This window comes from Amblyomma americanum, chromosome 9 (assembly GCF_052857255.1).
Source record: "Amblyomma americanum isolate KBUSLIRL-KWMA chromosome 9, ASM5285725v1, whole genome shotgun sequence".
In the NCBI taxonomy this organism is placed as follows: Eukaryota; Metazoa; Arthropoda; class Arachnida; order Ixodida; family Ixodidae; genus Amblyomma; species Amblyomma americanum.
In genome coordinates, this window is record NC_135505.1 from 3725692 (window position 1) to 3743457 (window position 17766).

At 49.4% G+C, this 17766-nt stretch overlaps 1 protein-coding gene across 1 annotated transcript in view; it reads left to right on the forward strand.

The window, feature by feature from the left end:
- Window positions 1–17766, forward strand: part of RyR (Ryanodine receptor) — a 1185515-nt gene that overhangs the window by 143128 nt on the left and 1024621 nt on the right. Inside the window, 1 exon segment of the mRNA XM_077638630.1 lies at window positions 11927–12031. Coding sequence (XP_077494756.1) covers window positions 11927–12031 — 105 coding nt within the window.

Consider the following 17766-nt stretch of genomic DNA (forward strand, 5'->3'; position numbering starts at 1 on the left):
TGTGTCAAGTTGTGACGTCTCATCGTTTCGTCATTTTGGCGTCATTGTCAATAACTTTTGACAGAATTTGTGACAGTTCCGTAAACCCCCCCCCCCCCCCCCCCAGGACCGATTTTCGCAGCCGGCAAAAATTCCGCGGCGACAGAAATGGTGCCGCCCTTTCAAGCAGGACTGTCGCTACGAACTGAATTCGTGGTTGTTGCCTCCACTGGCCGTAAATGCGGCACCGGTCTTTCGCTTCGTCCCACCTCGCCATAAGACTGCGTATAAGCGATAAATTTGCTTTATTTTTTTATACCTAGAGTGACGACTATGCCGCTTCTAGGCTTAAGAGGAGCGTGGGTTTGTTGACAGTAAATGCTCCCGTCCTGACAACCAGATAGCGCCACTAGGACGAGCTTATACTCACAACTAAAAGTGGGAATGTGCCTGCGTTTACCGTACGTAAGCGTGCATACGCTTTTGGTGTGTACAGGTGCTCAGAAAAGTTTTCGGGGCGCAGAAATGCCGGCAAAGGAAATGTCACGAGGAACCAATGTCACGAGGAACCATAGAGTGTTTTACATAGCAGTACTTGCACCTTAGGAGTGTAAATAAAGTCGACAATTATGTTGTCTTATAGATCTAATATCGCCTCTCTTTGCTGCCCCATTCAGTCGTCGTGTTCGGGCCTCATTCCGGTCTGATGCCGCATGAAATTGAGCTGCGGTTCTTAAGCTGCCAAATATAGTAATGCGCCTTTCTCCGTCTTCTCCGTTTTGTTGCGTTAATGCACATATTTTGGGCGCCGTTCCAGTACCCGCAACAGTCAAGGTATCTTTGATTTCACTAACCACAAAAAGCGCCTGCGCAACGAAAAGCAAAAATGGCCAGGTTTAGCTTGGTTAAGCCAATAATGCGTTGCATATCTCGATAGAGTTCCGTGCTGCTCAGTTGACTCGATAGGCTATTGACTCGATCGTCATTGAAACTGCCCGTGTAGCAGCGCTCGATCGCCTTTGAGTCGATAGACTATCGGTTCGAGGGCCCTCGAAATGCCCGTGTGACAGGGGTATAAGACTGTCCCGGCGAAGGAGCGCAGCTCTTCTATACATATGCCGTGACGTCAATCATAGCGCAGCGCCCCTAGCGGGAGGAGCGGGAGTCAGGTGGTGGCTGCGGCCGCGCGCGACTGCACAAGTTGGGGCCCAGCTTTTCCTCCGGCTGTCGTGACGTCACGTCACGTGGTTGCGCTAAAAGTCAATGGTGGCTGCCCGGCCGCGCCCAAGGGCTGAACTGAGTGATTGCAATATGCAACGCATAAAAGGAGGAGAAAACGGCTCTGACAGCGATATTGACATCATCTCACATCGGATCTAAATATAAAGAGAATAAAACAGTGGCAACACAAGAGGAGTGCAATAAATCAGCGTTCGTCGCCTTTCTTGGCACTTTTGTCCTGCTGCGTTTACTCTCTTCAAGAGAAGAGGATCAGCCGGCCTGTGTGAGTAAGGGCTGCTACGATCAAGCTCACCCGTATTGTCAAGCTACTCCCCGTGATAACCCGAGGCCACACCGGAGGTTTATTTGCCCCGCTCGACTACTGTGGTTTGGTTTGACTACGGTCTCTTCTGTTTCTCAGGAGGAGTTCCACTTTCTGGACCTTCGACCAGAGACGACGAGACACGAGAACAGTTAATAATAATAATAATAATAATAATAATAATAATAATAATAATAATAATAATAATAATAATAATAATAATTATTATTATTATTATTATTATTATTATTATTATTATTATTATTATTATTATTATTATTATTATTATTATTATAATAATAATAATAGGTTTTTGGGGAAGGAAATGGCGCAGTATCTGTCTCATATATCGTTGGACACCTGAACCGCGCCGTAAGGGGAGGGATAAAGGAGGGAGTGAAAGAAGAAAGGAAGAATGAGGTCCCGTAGTGGAGGGCTCGGAATAATTTCGACCACCTGGGGATCTTTAACGTGCACTGACATCGCACAGCACACGGGTGCCTTAGCGTTTTTCCTCCATAAAAACGCAGTCGCCGCGGTCGGGTTCGAACCCGGGAACTCCGGATCAGTAGTCGAGCGCCCTAACCACTGAGCCACCGCGGCGGGTCGAGAACAGTTCGCAGGTGCATAAACGCAGAAAAAGGAAAGCAAAACAATCTCGTCGACAAGGAGCCAAAGATGCTCAATATTTCGCGTCGCCACCTGGGCTGCAGTGCCTCCTGTGGCGCAGTGCAGACAACAGCCTTCCTGCTCTGAGCCCCGCTTCGCTTCGTCGTCGCGGCGCAACCCGCTCCTCCGAGACTCAAGAAAAGGGGCCAGCAGATCAGAGCAGGGAGCGGGCAGCGTTTTCCCTCGCGCTCCGTTTTCCAGCCTTGGAATGAAACAACGCTGGCAGCAGACGCTACTCCAGCGATGCACAGCCGTTAGACAGGGAGAGTAGAATCAACGCCGCCTGCTCTCGCTCTGAATGGTGGCGTCGGGGGAAAGGCGAGGAGAAAATAGCTGCAGCAAAGCGAGGCAACAAAGGCCACGTTCACGCAAGGAACAAGCACCGGCGTGCCTCATTCGTATCCAATGATGGATGAGAATAGCGCAGAGTCCCGCGGTGGAAACAAGCAGCCATTGCGGCGAAAAGAGCCGTCGTTTCGGTGGCAAAAGGCGAGTGGGAAAAACAGCCAAATGGCCGCGGGGAACGGGGGGGGGGGGGGGGGGAGAAAAAGTGGAGCCTCCGCCGCTCTGCAAATAGCAAACGTTTGGGCTCGGCCCGGATGTCTCGGCTTGGGGCGCAGAGGGAAGATCTCCACATTGCCCCACGTCTGCTGCTCCGTCTTGTAAGGGGGAAACAGCGGCCCTGGAAATAACCGCCCCTCGGAGCACGCAGACGAGTCCACCGGCGCCCTCGCTGGTGGTCGGCTAGTGCTGAGCAGCGAACACCCGAGGAGACAAGAATTCTGAATTGCCTCCGTCGCCGAGGCGCACAAATGACGGAAATCTCGGCGCAGGAAGAACGCTTTCGTTTTTTCTACTTTACCACGTTGGTCCAGACTAAAATCTGTCTTTGACGCTAGTGGCGGAAACTGTGCAGCAGGGAAGAACACTACAGGACGGGCTTAGTGTTCGCTCGAATGTTCAGAGTGATCAATTTGCTTCAAAAAGGCGGGAAAAACGAAGAAGCGAAGAAGGAGAAGGCCAGTCCAGGGTACAGTAATTTCTTTGAGCTTAGCAGATATTCTTGGAGTTACTTGTGAGCCGTGCCTTCCCAATACTTTATGTTGTGCAAAGTATTCTGTTTGCCTTGAGTGAATACGTTCCATAAACAGCAACGTGACACGACAACACATGCGCTGAACTAATAATTGAGGTTTATTGTTCTTTAGAGTAGGAAAAGGCGCAGTTAATGATTTTCAGAACAGATATATCAAAGTTGCTTCTGCTTTGAAGAACATAGCATGATGATGGTAACTTGGAACATCCATGCTCAATGTGTGGTTTGCAGTTCAGGTTACAGTCTAACACAACGCCTCGGTAATTTATTCTTGCAACTTCTACCAGCAGACAATTGTTGAAATAAATAAATGCGGGCCAATATGCTGCTACGGAGAGCAAAACACTATGTACTTTGTTTAAATGTGCTAAGCGTTAAGCTATTTATCCTTAACCACACTTAAAGGTTTATTAGTTATTTGTTCAAGATGACGCCTTTTTGTTACAGCCAGCGCTTTTTTCTAGAAAAAAAAGTACAATCTCATCAGCATACATGATGGTCATAGACGTCCTCGTAATTGAGGGTAACTGATAACGTGAAGAGAAAATCGAATGGGCCCTAAAGCAAAACCCCGAGGTATTCCTCTAAAAAATGCAAGGCGTGAGAATGAAAATTCGTTTACCACGAGCGTACTTTTGAGGGTTCTTTAAATAGCTAGTGAAAAAAATTTAATATGGATTAGCTCAGCTAATCCAGGATATACAATGCGAAAGATGTCGGCGTTCACTGTGTTCATTGGCGTTGGCGTTGACAAGGTTCTAGGCGGCGATGGCTTTGAGCAAAGGAGGGCGCATAACTGGCTCCCTGGATATGCGGACGCCTCATTCGTGCTTTGATACATGTGGCGGTGGTGAGAGAGAGAGAGGTGTGGCCTCAATGCATTAGCGTTGACAACGTTGTGGCTGACATGCGGCACTGCAGTAACAGCTAGGCCGCAGTGATCATTTCGTGATCGCAATCAAAGCAGGCTTTTGCAGTTGGACACCAACGCCACGCCGCGCACATGAAAGCGAGATTGAGGTCTTCACTGACCCACGGAGCCGGTTGTGCGCCTTTCCATTCGTGAAAATGAACGGCCTTCGCAAAGTTGTCAACGCCAATGAACTCTCTGAACGCCTTCGGTTCACTTGTTTTGTTTGGTTTTTGAGGAAAGGAAATCGAACAGTAACCGTCTCACATATATATATCTCGGTGGACACCCGAACCGCGCCGTAAAGGAAGGGATAAAAGAGGGAGGTAAAGAAGAAAGAGAAAACTGATAATTGAAAGTTGGATTTTGAGGAAAGACGCGGCGCTGCGCAGCGGCGGAACACCTGTGGCTCGGTGCTAGTAGTGGCTCATGCGCAGTAGGGACTAAGGAGCGAGAGAGAGAGAGAGAGAGAGAGAAATATCCGCGGTGAGGCGCGCATTGTGACGTCATGTGCCTCCTCGGAGCACCGCCACAGCGAAATCGCAAGTTCGCGGCCAGTAAAACTTTCGCTTTAAAATTGAGAGTTCCTTCTCTAAACCGGTACTGCTGTAATTTTTGCAACATGACTGAATGCGCCATGGTATCGAAGGCCTTCTTAATGTCGAAATATATCACTACTGCTATGTCACTGTAATGAAGAGCAAATGGACTGCGTTAGCGCCATCACCGCCGTCGCATTTCACCTTTGATATCTGAAAACATGTTGTGAACACGTTATTATATTATTTTCAGGCAGACATTTTTGTGGCCGCAGCGATATTACTTCTCAAATACAGGTTGACAATGCTTAACACCGATATGGGTTGGTAACTGCAGGAGTCTTTCGGATGTCCATCTTTATAAACTGGGGTAACATATTTGCTAGTTTTAAAATAACGGGATATTCACTGTGTTGCATAGTGGAACTGTACTCCGCCATTATCGGTGCCAGTACGTCAGCACTGCCTTTGAGAACATTTACGGTTATGCCATTAGGTCGTGGAGCTTCGCGATTAGCCAGGCTAGAAGCTTTTGCGCTTAATTCCAAAGTATCTGGTAATAAAGTCTGTGAAAGGTCGAATAAAGAGGGGCAGTCAAGAATTAATGCGATCTCCACGTTAATTCTTGCGATTGAGCAATCTACACCACCAACCTGATGGTCCATCAAGTTTTTAAATCCCCAGCACCAAGGCCTAGATGAATTCCTGGAAAAAACCTGCCGTTCCCTCTTTAGTTAATATAGTCCATGTCGGCTGCGAGCTTAAATTAAAAAAAAATAAGCACTCAACTGAAGAGCAGAAAAAAAGCACTAGGACGCATAACTAAAAAAAAATGGCTGACTCTGCTCTTTGCAGGAAATAACGAGAGATCCGTGCCGTCGCCAAGCAGCGCAGGCTTTTTCACTGTAGTCCCACGTGCGTATCTGTTCCGGCTGCTCCTCTTCCTCGACAGGTTCCCCGAACGGGTACTCGCCATCCTTGATCGACGCACGCTGTATAATTCGACGGCATTGGCACGGCCTCCACCTGCCAGGGGGCGTTCAGAAGGATTTCCTGCGAGCGGTGGTTCTCCTCCCCACTTGTAGGGGAGAGGAGGGAGACGCCAGGGGAAGAATAGAAGCATACGACGCAGAATTTTTGCCTAAATCCTTTAAACGTGCGGAAGCAGAACTGCACGAACGTTGGCTTCTCTTGTTGCTTTATTGTTGGCTTTTCATCCTGTTTTTCATTTCGAGAATGGTAAGGTTTTAACGTAGTTAAACGAGTAGGACGAGCGAAAGCAATCGTGGCGACGCCGCAACAAAACCGCAACAAAACAATTAACAGACAGCACGAGCAACGCACGTGATATCGAAGCCGATAGCTCTCGAGAGCGGACGGCGGGATGAGCCAACCGGGGGCGCTGTAAACGATGTTGTTGGATGGCGGCACCGCCGACAGTTATGGCGCAAACCCACAGACATCGCACGATCTTGCTCGTGGTTTATCCCCCGACGGACAATCGCTGAAGATCTCGAAGGAGAAAATTGCTCACACAGCCTGCTCACTCAGTATGCAGCCTCCCGAACTGCGTGAGCGAAATTCAAGATTCCAGCAGCTAATTCTTTCGTGCATTGCTGGGGCGGAGCAACCTGCTTCTCGCAAGCCCCGCCAGTGGCTGCGTTTAAAGCAGCCACCTCCCAGCATACAGCGGCGCATCGCTTAACCGCTGCGCCGGTAGTGGCGTATGAGGACTCGCCGCGATCTACGAATGCGACACTAGTCGGAGTTAGAATCAGAAATGGAATAGCGAAGAGCAATGACCTCAGAATTGTAATACAATTAGCACCGGGATAGAATGAAAGGAGATTGCTATCGCGTTCCCTCCGCACCAATCCAAATAATCCCCCCTTAAACTTGACGGGGCCAAGGTTGGTGAGCATGTGCCCGACTCTTCTCTCAAAAAGTGACGGGCGTTGTAATTTCATTCTTACTAACGCTCACCCGCCATCTTGGCCCTTGGCTTATTACGTGTGGCACGTGCGTCCAGTGACAATAGCCGAGACTCAAAAAGATTTTAGTAGGACGAGCCTTTGGGCAAGTTGACTGCATAGGTTGTACATAGCTGAAGCGCGAAAAAAGGCAATCACATAGGGAAGAAAACACCCAATGCACGGACAAACGCTGCACTCACAACTGATTTATTTCAGCAATGCATGGGCTCGAGAAAGGAAAACAGTAGCGCCGAATGACACACACACAGCAGAAGAACGACGTAGGACAAGCGCTAACTTCCTCTGACTTTATTCCTTGAAAAGCGAGCAAATATACAGAAAATGTAGGCATGCGCGGAAAGAAATCTCATGCGCAAAGATGCAGAAGGTGCACATCTACCCAAACACTGCGCAGAGTGCAAGGTGTGTCACCGAGCGGCTGAGCATACGGAGGGGGAACATTGCGAGCACTGCAAAAAGCGTGATCCACGACTTGATGAGATAAAGATTCTGGGCAGGAGCGGTGATAGTAAGGCACGGGAGGTTTTAGAGGCGTACCACATCAGAAAAAGAGGATAAGGGTGTGTCAGCGATACATCTGAACCTTTTTAAAGCCGAGATTTCATATCTTGAACGGTTTTGTTGATCGCGCATAATATTTCTTTCTGCGCATGCCTAGATTTTCTGTATACTTGCTCGCTTTTCAAAGAATAAAGTCAGATGAAGTTAGCGCTCGTCCTACGTCGTTCTTCTGCTGTGTGTGTGTCATTCGGCGCTACTGTTTTCCTCTCTCTCTCTCTCTCGTGTGTGTGTGTGTGTGTGTGTGTGTGTGTGTGTGTGTGTGTGTGTGTGTGTGTGTGTGTGTGTGTGTGTGTGTGTGTGTGTGTGTGTGTGTGTGTGTGTGTGTGTGTGTGTGTGTGTGTGTGTGTGTGTGTGTGTTTCGGCGCTACTGTTTTGATGATGATTATGGATTTTTATGTCGCAAGGGCGTCTATGGCCAAAGAGTGCCATGACACAAAGTATTTTTCGATCACTCAAGGTGGGGTCAAAGACCCATTTACCAAGCATTTCACCCCTTACTAGCCGAGCACCAGGCCAGAAGAAAGCTTGTGCCTATTGCATCACCGTTGGGTGCCCGGCTGCACTTGGGATCGAACCCCGCACCTCCCGCATGCGAGGCGGATGCTCAACCACTCGGCCACTGCTGCGGTGGCGCTACTGTTTTCCTTTCTCGAGTGCAATGAACCATCTTGCCCAAATAGAAGTTCTAAATGCATGGGCGCCGCCGCGGGCGCTCAGTTGTTGTGGCTCTCGGCAGCTGGCCCGAAAGACGCGGGTTCGATCCCGGCCGTGGCGGTCGAATTTCGATGGAAGCGAAATTCTAGAGGCCCGTGTAGTGTGCGATGTCAGTGCACGTTAAAGAACAATCGAAGGGTTGGAAATTTCCGGAGCCCTTCACTACGGCGTCGCTCATAACCTGAGTCGCTTTAGGACGTTAAACCCCCATAAACCATAAACCAGCAATGCATGGAAAATATAATTGCTCCGCCGCGCATGCGCACAGCAAACAGAAGGAAGGAAAAACAGGTGCCAACGCCAGCTTGGAACATTTTACATCGTGTGATGTGTCTTATCTTCCAGCAGAGAAAAGGTCGTGTTCCGATCTGCACGACCATTTCTTTGAAGGTCGGAAAAGATAAGATCTATCATGCTATATAAAATTGTTCTAATTTGGCAGTGGCACGTGTGTTTCTTTGCTTTTGTATTCTGTGCGCATGCGCGGTGGAGCATTTATATTTTGCATGCATTGCTGAAATAAATTGGTTGTGAGTGCAGCGTTCGTCCGTGTCTTGAGGGCTCTCTTCCCTGCAGTCATGTCCAATCACAAAAAGATGGCAGCAAAGTCGACGAGACAGAGACACGGAACAAAGGAAGCTTGCACAAGTTCTTAATGTAATGGTCATACTGCCGGGAAATATGCTCCTTTTTGTGTCAGTTATTACATATGGCCTGTTTATAGATTCAACAAACCGCTTCCAAGTAGCTCCCGTTAACTTTTCCACTTAAGCAACAGTAAGCAACGATTCTACTACGTACGCTTCGACATTGAGGTAGGCTCCCCCATATGCGGCACCAGCTACTACAGCACTGCTCCCTTGAGCCCGGCTGTCGATCGACTTGCCACTGCGCACATTTCCTGTTTTAATGAAGTGCGTTCAGGTCAAGGCAACAACTGTGAGCGCCGTATTCGACCCGGCACGGAATGAGGCGAAGAAAACGCGGCCATGTTTGGAAGCCGCGGGAGATCACGAAGGCGCCTATTGTTCGCCTTAGTTATGTGACAAGCTTCCACGATCGATGCGTGTCTCTGTAGCAAATCCTTCAAACCTAAAATAAAAGTATAAATTCACGTAGGGAGAGTGCGCACCGCTTACCGCTTGGTGTGGCTAGAAGAGCGCAACGTTTTAGTTTGTGTCGTCACTGCTGCAGCAGACTGCTAGCGCAAGATGCCAAGTGCGCAGCGCAGATGCCGGCTCATTTGGCTCCTGGTGCGCGACTGTCAGCTCATGTGCTGGTGGCGACAGTGGTATACGTTAGTGGTAAACGGCGCCGCTATGATAAAATTTTGTTTACCAGAGCACTGCAAAACGTGGACGTGAAAAAAGGGCACAGACGAGGCTCTGTCTGTGTCCTCTTTTAGAATACATTTCTTTGCGCTGTACCGATAATGTTGAGCCAACTTACCCAAGCACCCACTGAAGTTCTCTGCACTTACAAGGCTGTAAAAGTTCGGTAACCATGGAGCTTCACTAAATAGTCTTCCACGTAAGAATGAAAGTTGCGGCGAGGTCAATCCGCAGCGGCAAGATGCATCGCATCCGGGCTTGTACCGAATTCCCTACTTCGTCCTCACTTCCAATCAAGTAGTTGCCCAGCGACTTGATCGGTACTATCTTAGAGCTACGGAGGCTATATGACATCCTTGCAAATTCCGACATTAGAGCAGCCATCAGGACCTTTCTTGACGATCACTAAATATCGCTTTAAGACACGTCAGAATTGATGTCCCCAAAGCACCTTTCCAGAAGCGAAACAGCACCGAATAAACGCCGTGCATCATATTTAGCATTTCTTGTTTTCCTCAACTGGAGCTCCTCGCCCCTTCTTTCATTCGACCGGATCATCCAACAGAATGCGTGGTTCAACCTAAGCCGCGAGTAATGACTCCCGAGTCATCGGCTACCACGGGTGCCACTGCAAATATCGAACTAGTTTCAAAAAGACGCGACCTCTCGGGCACCGCGTCGATTTTCTTCGCGCCACCCGTTGCTGCTATTGGTCACGTTTGCGGCATAAATGGCCCACGCCTCGCATCGTCTGTGCGATAATCAGTCCGAATGGAGATTATGAACTGATACCGAACTTTGGTCATAGCCAGCCGTCTTTGACCTTAGCAGTCGCCTCTTGTCTCCCTGTATATCATGAATGACTGGCGTTCGCACGTCTCACTTCTACGTACTAGGAGGCTAGTGCCTATCTCCATCAGCAGCCAGACCTGTTCACGGTTTAAGTAATCTCGAGACAAACCGCTCTCCCGCCGGTGATCGCCAACAACTACTGTCTTTCGCGGCTTGTGTCCAGGAGATGGCACTAACTTGTTCACGCAATCACACAGCTGCCCCCGCGAAAGCAGGAACGATGCTTTGAAACCTTCCGGCTTGAGGCCTGCGATTCTTCTTGCGATCGATAAGGGCACGTTCTGGAAGACCTTGTAGAGTTATGCCAAGAAACAACAAAGTAATCTCTAGGATTTCTTTCAAAGATTATGTTTTACTCCGCCCGTTTGTACCCTTTTCACGGTCTCTGAGCAACGTTCCATCCCCCCCCCCTTCCTCCCTCGCCTTAGAGAAAGTTGCCAGCGCTCCGAGCATTGTCCATATTTCAAGCGAGAACAAGAGAACAGAAATGCATAGAAGGAATGAACGGGCGAATATGAGAAAAGAATTGCACCCGGCGGGCGCGTCCACGCGATCCTGACGTCACGCAACGACGCGACGTCACCGCTGAAAACGGCGCGCTTCGAAGACCTATTGCTGGCAGCCAAGGTTAGTTCGATCGGCAGTGCAGTAGCATTCGCGGGCGCCCAGTGCTGGGCTCTCCTCGCAACCCAAGACTCGCTGGCAAGCGTCGCTGATACCGTGTCCCAAGCAGGCGACATGCGCAACAGGAACCATCAGCCAACACTCGGATCACCGGTAAATATCGCAACGGCCAGAGGCGCCGTTTTTGGTTCTGCCCCCTTTAGATTACACGCTTCGATTGGAGGTGCAGTTTGTTCGAGCACGCCGCCTGCCTCCAATGCACTGCGTCTCGTGTTAGATGTTCCCTCGACGCGTTACTGTGTCGAACCATCCGGGCGGCTGTCCATGTGGACCCACTCGTTCCATGTCTCTAACGCTGCATTCTGGCAGAAAGATATGCTTTGCCGCTCGCAACTATACAAAAGACAGACCTCCTGACTACGTTCTCTGGTCGCTCTGGTACAGGGTGTATGGTTTTTTTTTTTCGCGACGTTTTTATTTGATTTCAGAGGCACACTCGTTTTCTCTGTCACGCTAGCATACTTTTTTTGAGTTAGCGCTGCACTGGTGGAATATACTTCGCCGTTTAAATGCGTGAGCCTGATCATTCTAAGCATTGATGAGTATTTCTATTCACAAGCACACTCACAAGCTGCGTGGATGTTGAATTTTCTTTTAAAGAACGCCCTCAGTGTGACGTCTTTTTTCTCGACTCTTCCTCAGTAAGCGGCTTGGCGGTTACAGTTATGCATGATAGCCAGATTGTCGCGGTTTTCTCAAACGTTATACAAGTGAAACTCTGCCTATATAGCGGTCCGACTGCGCCACTTTTGGACACCGGGGAACGCGCAGCAGTCGCTCGTAATGCGCCGACCTAAATGTGGAAATGCAGAGACCACCGAGAAATACGTGTCTGTGTCGTCATCACGAGCCGCGACGGACCCCCCCCCCCCCCCCCCCCCCCAGCACTTCCAGGTCATCGAGAAGCGCGCATGATTGATAATCTGCTTCAAGTCGAAATATTCATTTTGACGTCCAGCGGGAGCAGTTCGGGAAGGGGGGAGGAGGAAGCTCTCGCTTCCGAAGGCCTCTCCAAGGTGACGCTCCCCTAATCTCCTCTCCTCGTTTCTCGCAGGATGATATGGTGTGCCTCCAGTGCACAGCCACGGGAACCCGAGTGTGCCTAGCGGCCGAGGGATTCGGAAATCGACACTGCTACCTCGAAAACATCGCCGACAAGGTAGGCATGCACTCTGCTGCAACAATCTGGAATGCCTTCGCTTCGAACAATACTTGTTCACCGCGCTTAATTGCCGCATGCTTTAGAGACGAGATGAAGCTCATGTTGTGCAGGAAACTCTGGATTGTTTCATTACGACTATTCTTGTGGCCTCAGTCAGTGTTCAAAATTTTTGGGGTGACCTTAATGGTAGTGCCCATAAATAAAAACAAGAAATAGTGGATCAAGAATATTCTGAGACTGCAGTATGTTCTCAAGGATTAAGAGACAACAAGCGAGGAAGCGTGGCAGAAAGCCGCATAACACGCCGGATTTGACATATTTTCTTGTCAAGCAACATCCTTATGTAAGTTTTCGGGCTCTGCTATGTGCAACGTATAAAGATGAGCAGACATGGAAGTTTGGCAGCACCCGTGTGGCCTGATGAAAAGTAGCTCCGAACAAGCAAAGGATGCCCCATAACACAAAGCAAACGTGTACAGGGCTTCCGCGGTTCGTGATATTATACAATGAAGGCATATCCCGCCGATAGAAACATTTGAACGGCCGTTTGCGGCAAGCGAAGTCAGTTACGAAACGCCGCGTTGTCCTCGGAACGCTATGTGCTTGCAGATGAGAATAATTTGTTGGCCTGGTGTTCGCGGGCCCCGGCAAGGAAGAAGCGATAAGAAGGCTGCGCATGCTTTAATGAGCGACAGCTCGGATGCTTTCTGGCTGCGCTCATGCAGGTGCTCGCTTTTTGTACAGCCACTGCTGACAGCACTTGGCATGTCCCTTTTCACGCCGGTAACACTGCGGCGGCACGCATACTGTTCATCACATTATTTTTTGGTTCATTCGGAGCCACCACTGAAGTATTAAGGCGAAAGATTTTATCGGTTCATACTCGCGGTGTCCGTCCGTCCGTGACAGTCTTCAACGCGATAAGAAAAAAAAATCTTTGTGCACGATGGGATTCGAACCACCATCCTTCCATTCGGCAGCTAAGCGTGCTAACGACTACGCTGCTTCCAATCTATCAGACTACATACTATTACCACTCCTTTTCCCGTCAAAACTTTCCTGTATCAAGTAATTAACCGCCTGTGTCTTGGCCACTCCCCCGTAGTGGGTATGTGCCAGCAACGTCTGAGGCCTTCCTTCCTTCCTTCCTTCCTTCCTTCCTTCCTTCCTTCCTTCCTTCCTTCCTTCCTTCCGTCCTTCCTTCCTTCCTTCCTTCCTTCCTTCCTTCCTTCCTTCCTTCCTTCCTTCCTTCCTTCCTTTAGTTCTCCTTCTCTAGGACGCTGGCGAGTCTTCGCAGAAAGGCGTCGCATCAGATGGATGCCTTCTAAATGACCTCCAGTGTCTGCAGCATTTAGGATTCACATACGACTGCGTACGTAATCAACATACTCAACACACATCATTGACACCAGCAGCAACACCGCGCTAAAGGCTTTCGCCTCACCGCACTTTAGATCAACAAAGTGCCCCCTGATTTTTTTCCCCCTCGTTGACCAGTCACATTCACCCGTTTTAATCTTAACTGCACCTCGCGGTCAGGTCGACAGGGCTCTGACTGTAGGAACTGGCACATGTTGCCAACTTAAAGATTGGTCATCGTGGTATGCATCCAGCTCCTATGACTGGGGCGAATGGGATTCTTGTGGTACATTAGGAAAATTCAACTTGAGATTAACCAGTCTTGTACGGCTTTTAGAAAGCTGCTTCGCGTTAAGGCACTCATCACTTTAAGCTCTGCCCTGCATTACTTTTATGTGTTTCGAAAAAATCATGGCGCCATATAGTATTGGTTTCAGCCCCATTGGCGAGTACCGGTCAGACACAGCTGCTATATATTTTAGTGTTATGCAGCAGCTGTGTCTTGCCGCGGTACTCACCCACGGGGCAGAAACGTGGAGGCTAACAAAAAGGGTTTAACTTCAAGGCAATACAGCGAGCTCTGGAAAGAAAATTGGTGGGTGTAACGTTAAGAGACCGGATGCGGGCAGAGTGGGTGAGGGAACAAACACGGGTTAATTACATCCTAGTCGAAAACAGGAAGGAGAAATGGGCGTGAGCAGGGCATGTAATGCGAAGGCAAGATGACCCATGGTCCTTAAAAGTAACGGAGAGAAGGCAAGCGTAGCAAGAGGCGGCAGAATATTAGGTGAGCGGCTGAGATTAAGCGTTGGGCACGTATAGGGTGTTCGCTGCTGGCACAGGACACGATTAATTGGAGAGATATGGGAGAGGCCTTTTTCCTGAAGTGGGCGTAGCCAGGCTGTTGATGAGTGTGGCTAGAAATGCTAAACAAAGTATACTGAGGGGCCAGTTGGCCAGACATATTGTTTGAAAGAAGAACGTAACTTTTGCGGAGTTGGTTTATTGATTGATTGAAAACTTTATTGTTCCACCAATGTATGAGGACCCCTACTCTCCGCCTCCGGCACGCAGCTTCAGGGGACGTGGGACGGGGCCTATGCGACTAAAGACTGGCAAAAACACATTGCGTCTTCACGGCTTCGCCGCCTCGCTTCGCAGCACAGCCTCCGAGGCATCTCTGTTCGTGATATTTTCCCAGACGCCCGAGTACCCAGGGCCTCAGGGAAAATAGTCCGACATTTGTAATCGTCGCTTTCTTTCTGTTCGGGTATGGCAGAACGGAACCGGGTTTACAAAATTTCCGGCCTGCAGACAGCCTCTCTGTTTTTCAAGCCACGGTCCGACACCAGTCTGATTCCGGCGTTCATTCAGTGGAGCGCCCGTCCTCCTCTCGCCTTTCCTGTGTGCTGTCTCAACGCCGATGTCTTCGTTCCAGCAGTATATGAGAATTATCTACGAGAATATATGTGGCGGCATTCAATTGGTTCTAGGTTGTTTGATACTGCAGGAGACGATTGCCGCGCGTCATCTCGAAAGTTCGTCGCCAGCTATAAAGCGATAGCGGCTGAGAGCGGCAGTGATTCTGCTGTGAAGTGGGATTTACAGCCACTTTCATTGGGAACGGTTCAGTTCCAGCAGAGCTGGAGGGCGTGCAACAGCATGGCCCTAAGCAGAGCCTGTATCCGTCGGTGGGCAAGTACGACCTTCCAGCGAATGCCCACAGGGTGGCCAACAAGGCACCGGCTGAAAAGAGAGCCTCCTGTCTTCAGAAAAGTATAGGCAGTCTGCGGAGAATTCCATCAAGTCCAATACCGCCTTGTGTGCCATGTCTCTTGCGGTTTCTGGTCATTTCTCGCCTACAATTTCACCCTCCTATAAGTTATTCTGTTGTCTGACGAAAGGTAAGCGCGCTTGCTGCCGCCGCCGCCGAGTTGTTGATTTATTTGCGGTCGTTTCTTTCGGTAGCCTTATGGCACCTTCTTAACTGCTGCACTTCCGCCATGACTGTGACAATATTGAAGCGGGAAGACGACGACGAGACTGAGCTAGTGAACGGGTGGACGAAGACGAAGACGACAACGAAGTTCTGTGTTCTCAGTGCCGCTCGTAGCTGTTTCTTCGCTGGTGTACATATCTGTAAATATATTCTTTCCCGCAACATATTTGGTGGAGGTGCGCCTTTCCCCTACGTCTACCAACGACGGAGCTTCGCAGCGGCCGCCAGCTGCCTTCGCTCATCATAACCCAGGACGCCTGCCAGCAAACATCACCATCGGCCATGCCATGTGACCAGAAAATGTGACCCGCATCATTCGACGCGAACTCGAAGCCATGTGTCCTGCCTCCCTTTACCTACGTGATGGCAACAACCACTTGCCCACCATCTTTACGCTACAAGCCGTCTCCCGTCAAGAGCTTGCAAATCTTGGCCTCCAACCCGTCAGCCCCGTACGTCTTTCATCCCCACCCGACATCACTGCGGTTACTCCTGATCGACCTTCCTACTTCGCTCCACGTCGACGTTACCCTAACAACTGGCGGACGCCCGACGACAGGGCCATTTGTTTCCTCTGCCACCGTATTGGCCACATCTCCCGTCACTGTCGCAATTATTGGCCCCGCCGTAGCGCAAACAATCCTCTCAGCTCTCACCGCAACAACGAACAGACCAGCCACTTCACGCCCCCTCCAGCCCGGCAGAGTGCTGCCGTCAACGGCCAGTTTTCCCGCCCCAGCCGCTCCCTGTCCTCCCTACGTCGGCAATCTCGTTCGCCCCTACGCCATCGCCCCTCTCCTGGCCCCTACGTACGCTCGTAAGCGGAAAACTAGACACTGCAGTGTCTGGAGGTGATGCTGCAGTACAGCCCCAGTCCCAAAATCCTCGCTTAGCCCTCCGCACACACCAAAATTTTCTCGCTATTCATGTCGATGGAGTTCCTGTGAGAGCCCTGATCGATACGGGCACGCACGTGTCCGTCATGAGTTCAACCCTCTGACGCCGCCTCAGAAAAGTACTGACCCCTGCACCCAAAGCGTTCTCCGCGTTGCCGACGGCGGAACGCCTCCTGTGGTTGGACTATGCACAGCCCGTGTGACCATTTCCGGCCGCCATAAATCCGTTCTATTCTCTCACAATTTCACCAGCGCTGCGACTAGGAACAAGAACAGAGAAGGAAGACAAGGACAAGCGCTACTAACAACTGAAAGTTTATTTGAAAAAAACACAGATTATATGCACACAACTGACAACCCAAAGCGCCTGCGCTTCCCCCACCAGGCACGCAAAAGAGAGTTAAAAATCTAGATACAAAATTTCACACTCATGTAAGTTTACAGATGGTGTGCTAACGCACGTGTCGATGTTCTTGTGAATGTGATAGGCTTCACACAACTCCCTAGTTAACTGATCTGGATGTCTGAATTTAATCTTAGCCCTGTTAAGCAGAGGAAAGCATGCTTTTTTGTTAGACACACCGGCTTTGTTTAGAAGACAATCTCTGTAATGAAGGGACAGATTTGATGAAGGAGCACCATTCAAAGAGGTTCTATGCTGACGTAAGCGTGTATTTATGCATTTACCGGTTTGCCCAATGTAACTCTTGCCGCATTTAAAAGGTATGTCATAAACCACTCCCTCTGCACATGGCACAAAGGTTGACTCATGATCCACCTGGCATGCATTTTTTCTTTTGCCTCTTATTTGCTTCTGTTCCCGGGCTCTTTTGTCAACAATAGCACAAACCTTGCCTAGTTTATTAGGGACCGAAAAGAGCACTTTTACCCCATATCTAGTGCCAACCTGCTTAAGCCTATGGGATAACTGATGAATGTAGGGTATTACCGCATACTTCGTTCTGTCATTGCCGGAATTTTCCTGTGCTTCATGTCTACCAAACGACTTCATCTTCTTCAAGATCTTGTTGCTAGCAAGCGCTATCACATCTTTGGGGAAGCCCGCTGACCTTAGCCTTTGAACTTGCTTATCGAAACTGCTGCCTAAAGTATGAATACATGACTTAGTAAGTGCAGATCCTAAACAAGACACTGCTATGCCACATTTAACTATTTTCGAGTGCCCAGACTGATAATTTAGCAAGGGCTTTTCCGACCGCTGTAGGAAATGCGGCAAGAGTTACATTGGGCAAACCGGTAAATGCATAAATACACGCTTACGTCAGCATAGAACCTCTTTGAATGGTGCTCCTTCATCAAATCTGTCCCTTCATTACAGAGATTGTCTTCTAAACAAAGCCGGTGTGTCTAACAAAAAAGCATGCTTTCCTCTGCTTAACAGGGCTAAGATTAAATTCAGATATCCAGATCAGTTAACTAGGGAGTTGTGTGAAGCCTATCACATTCACAAGAACATC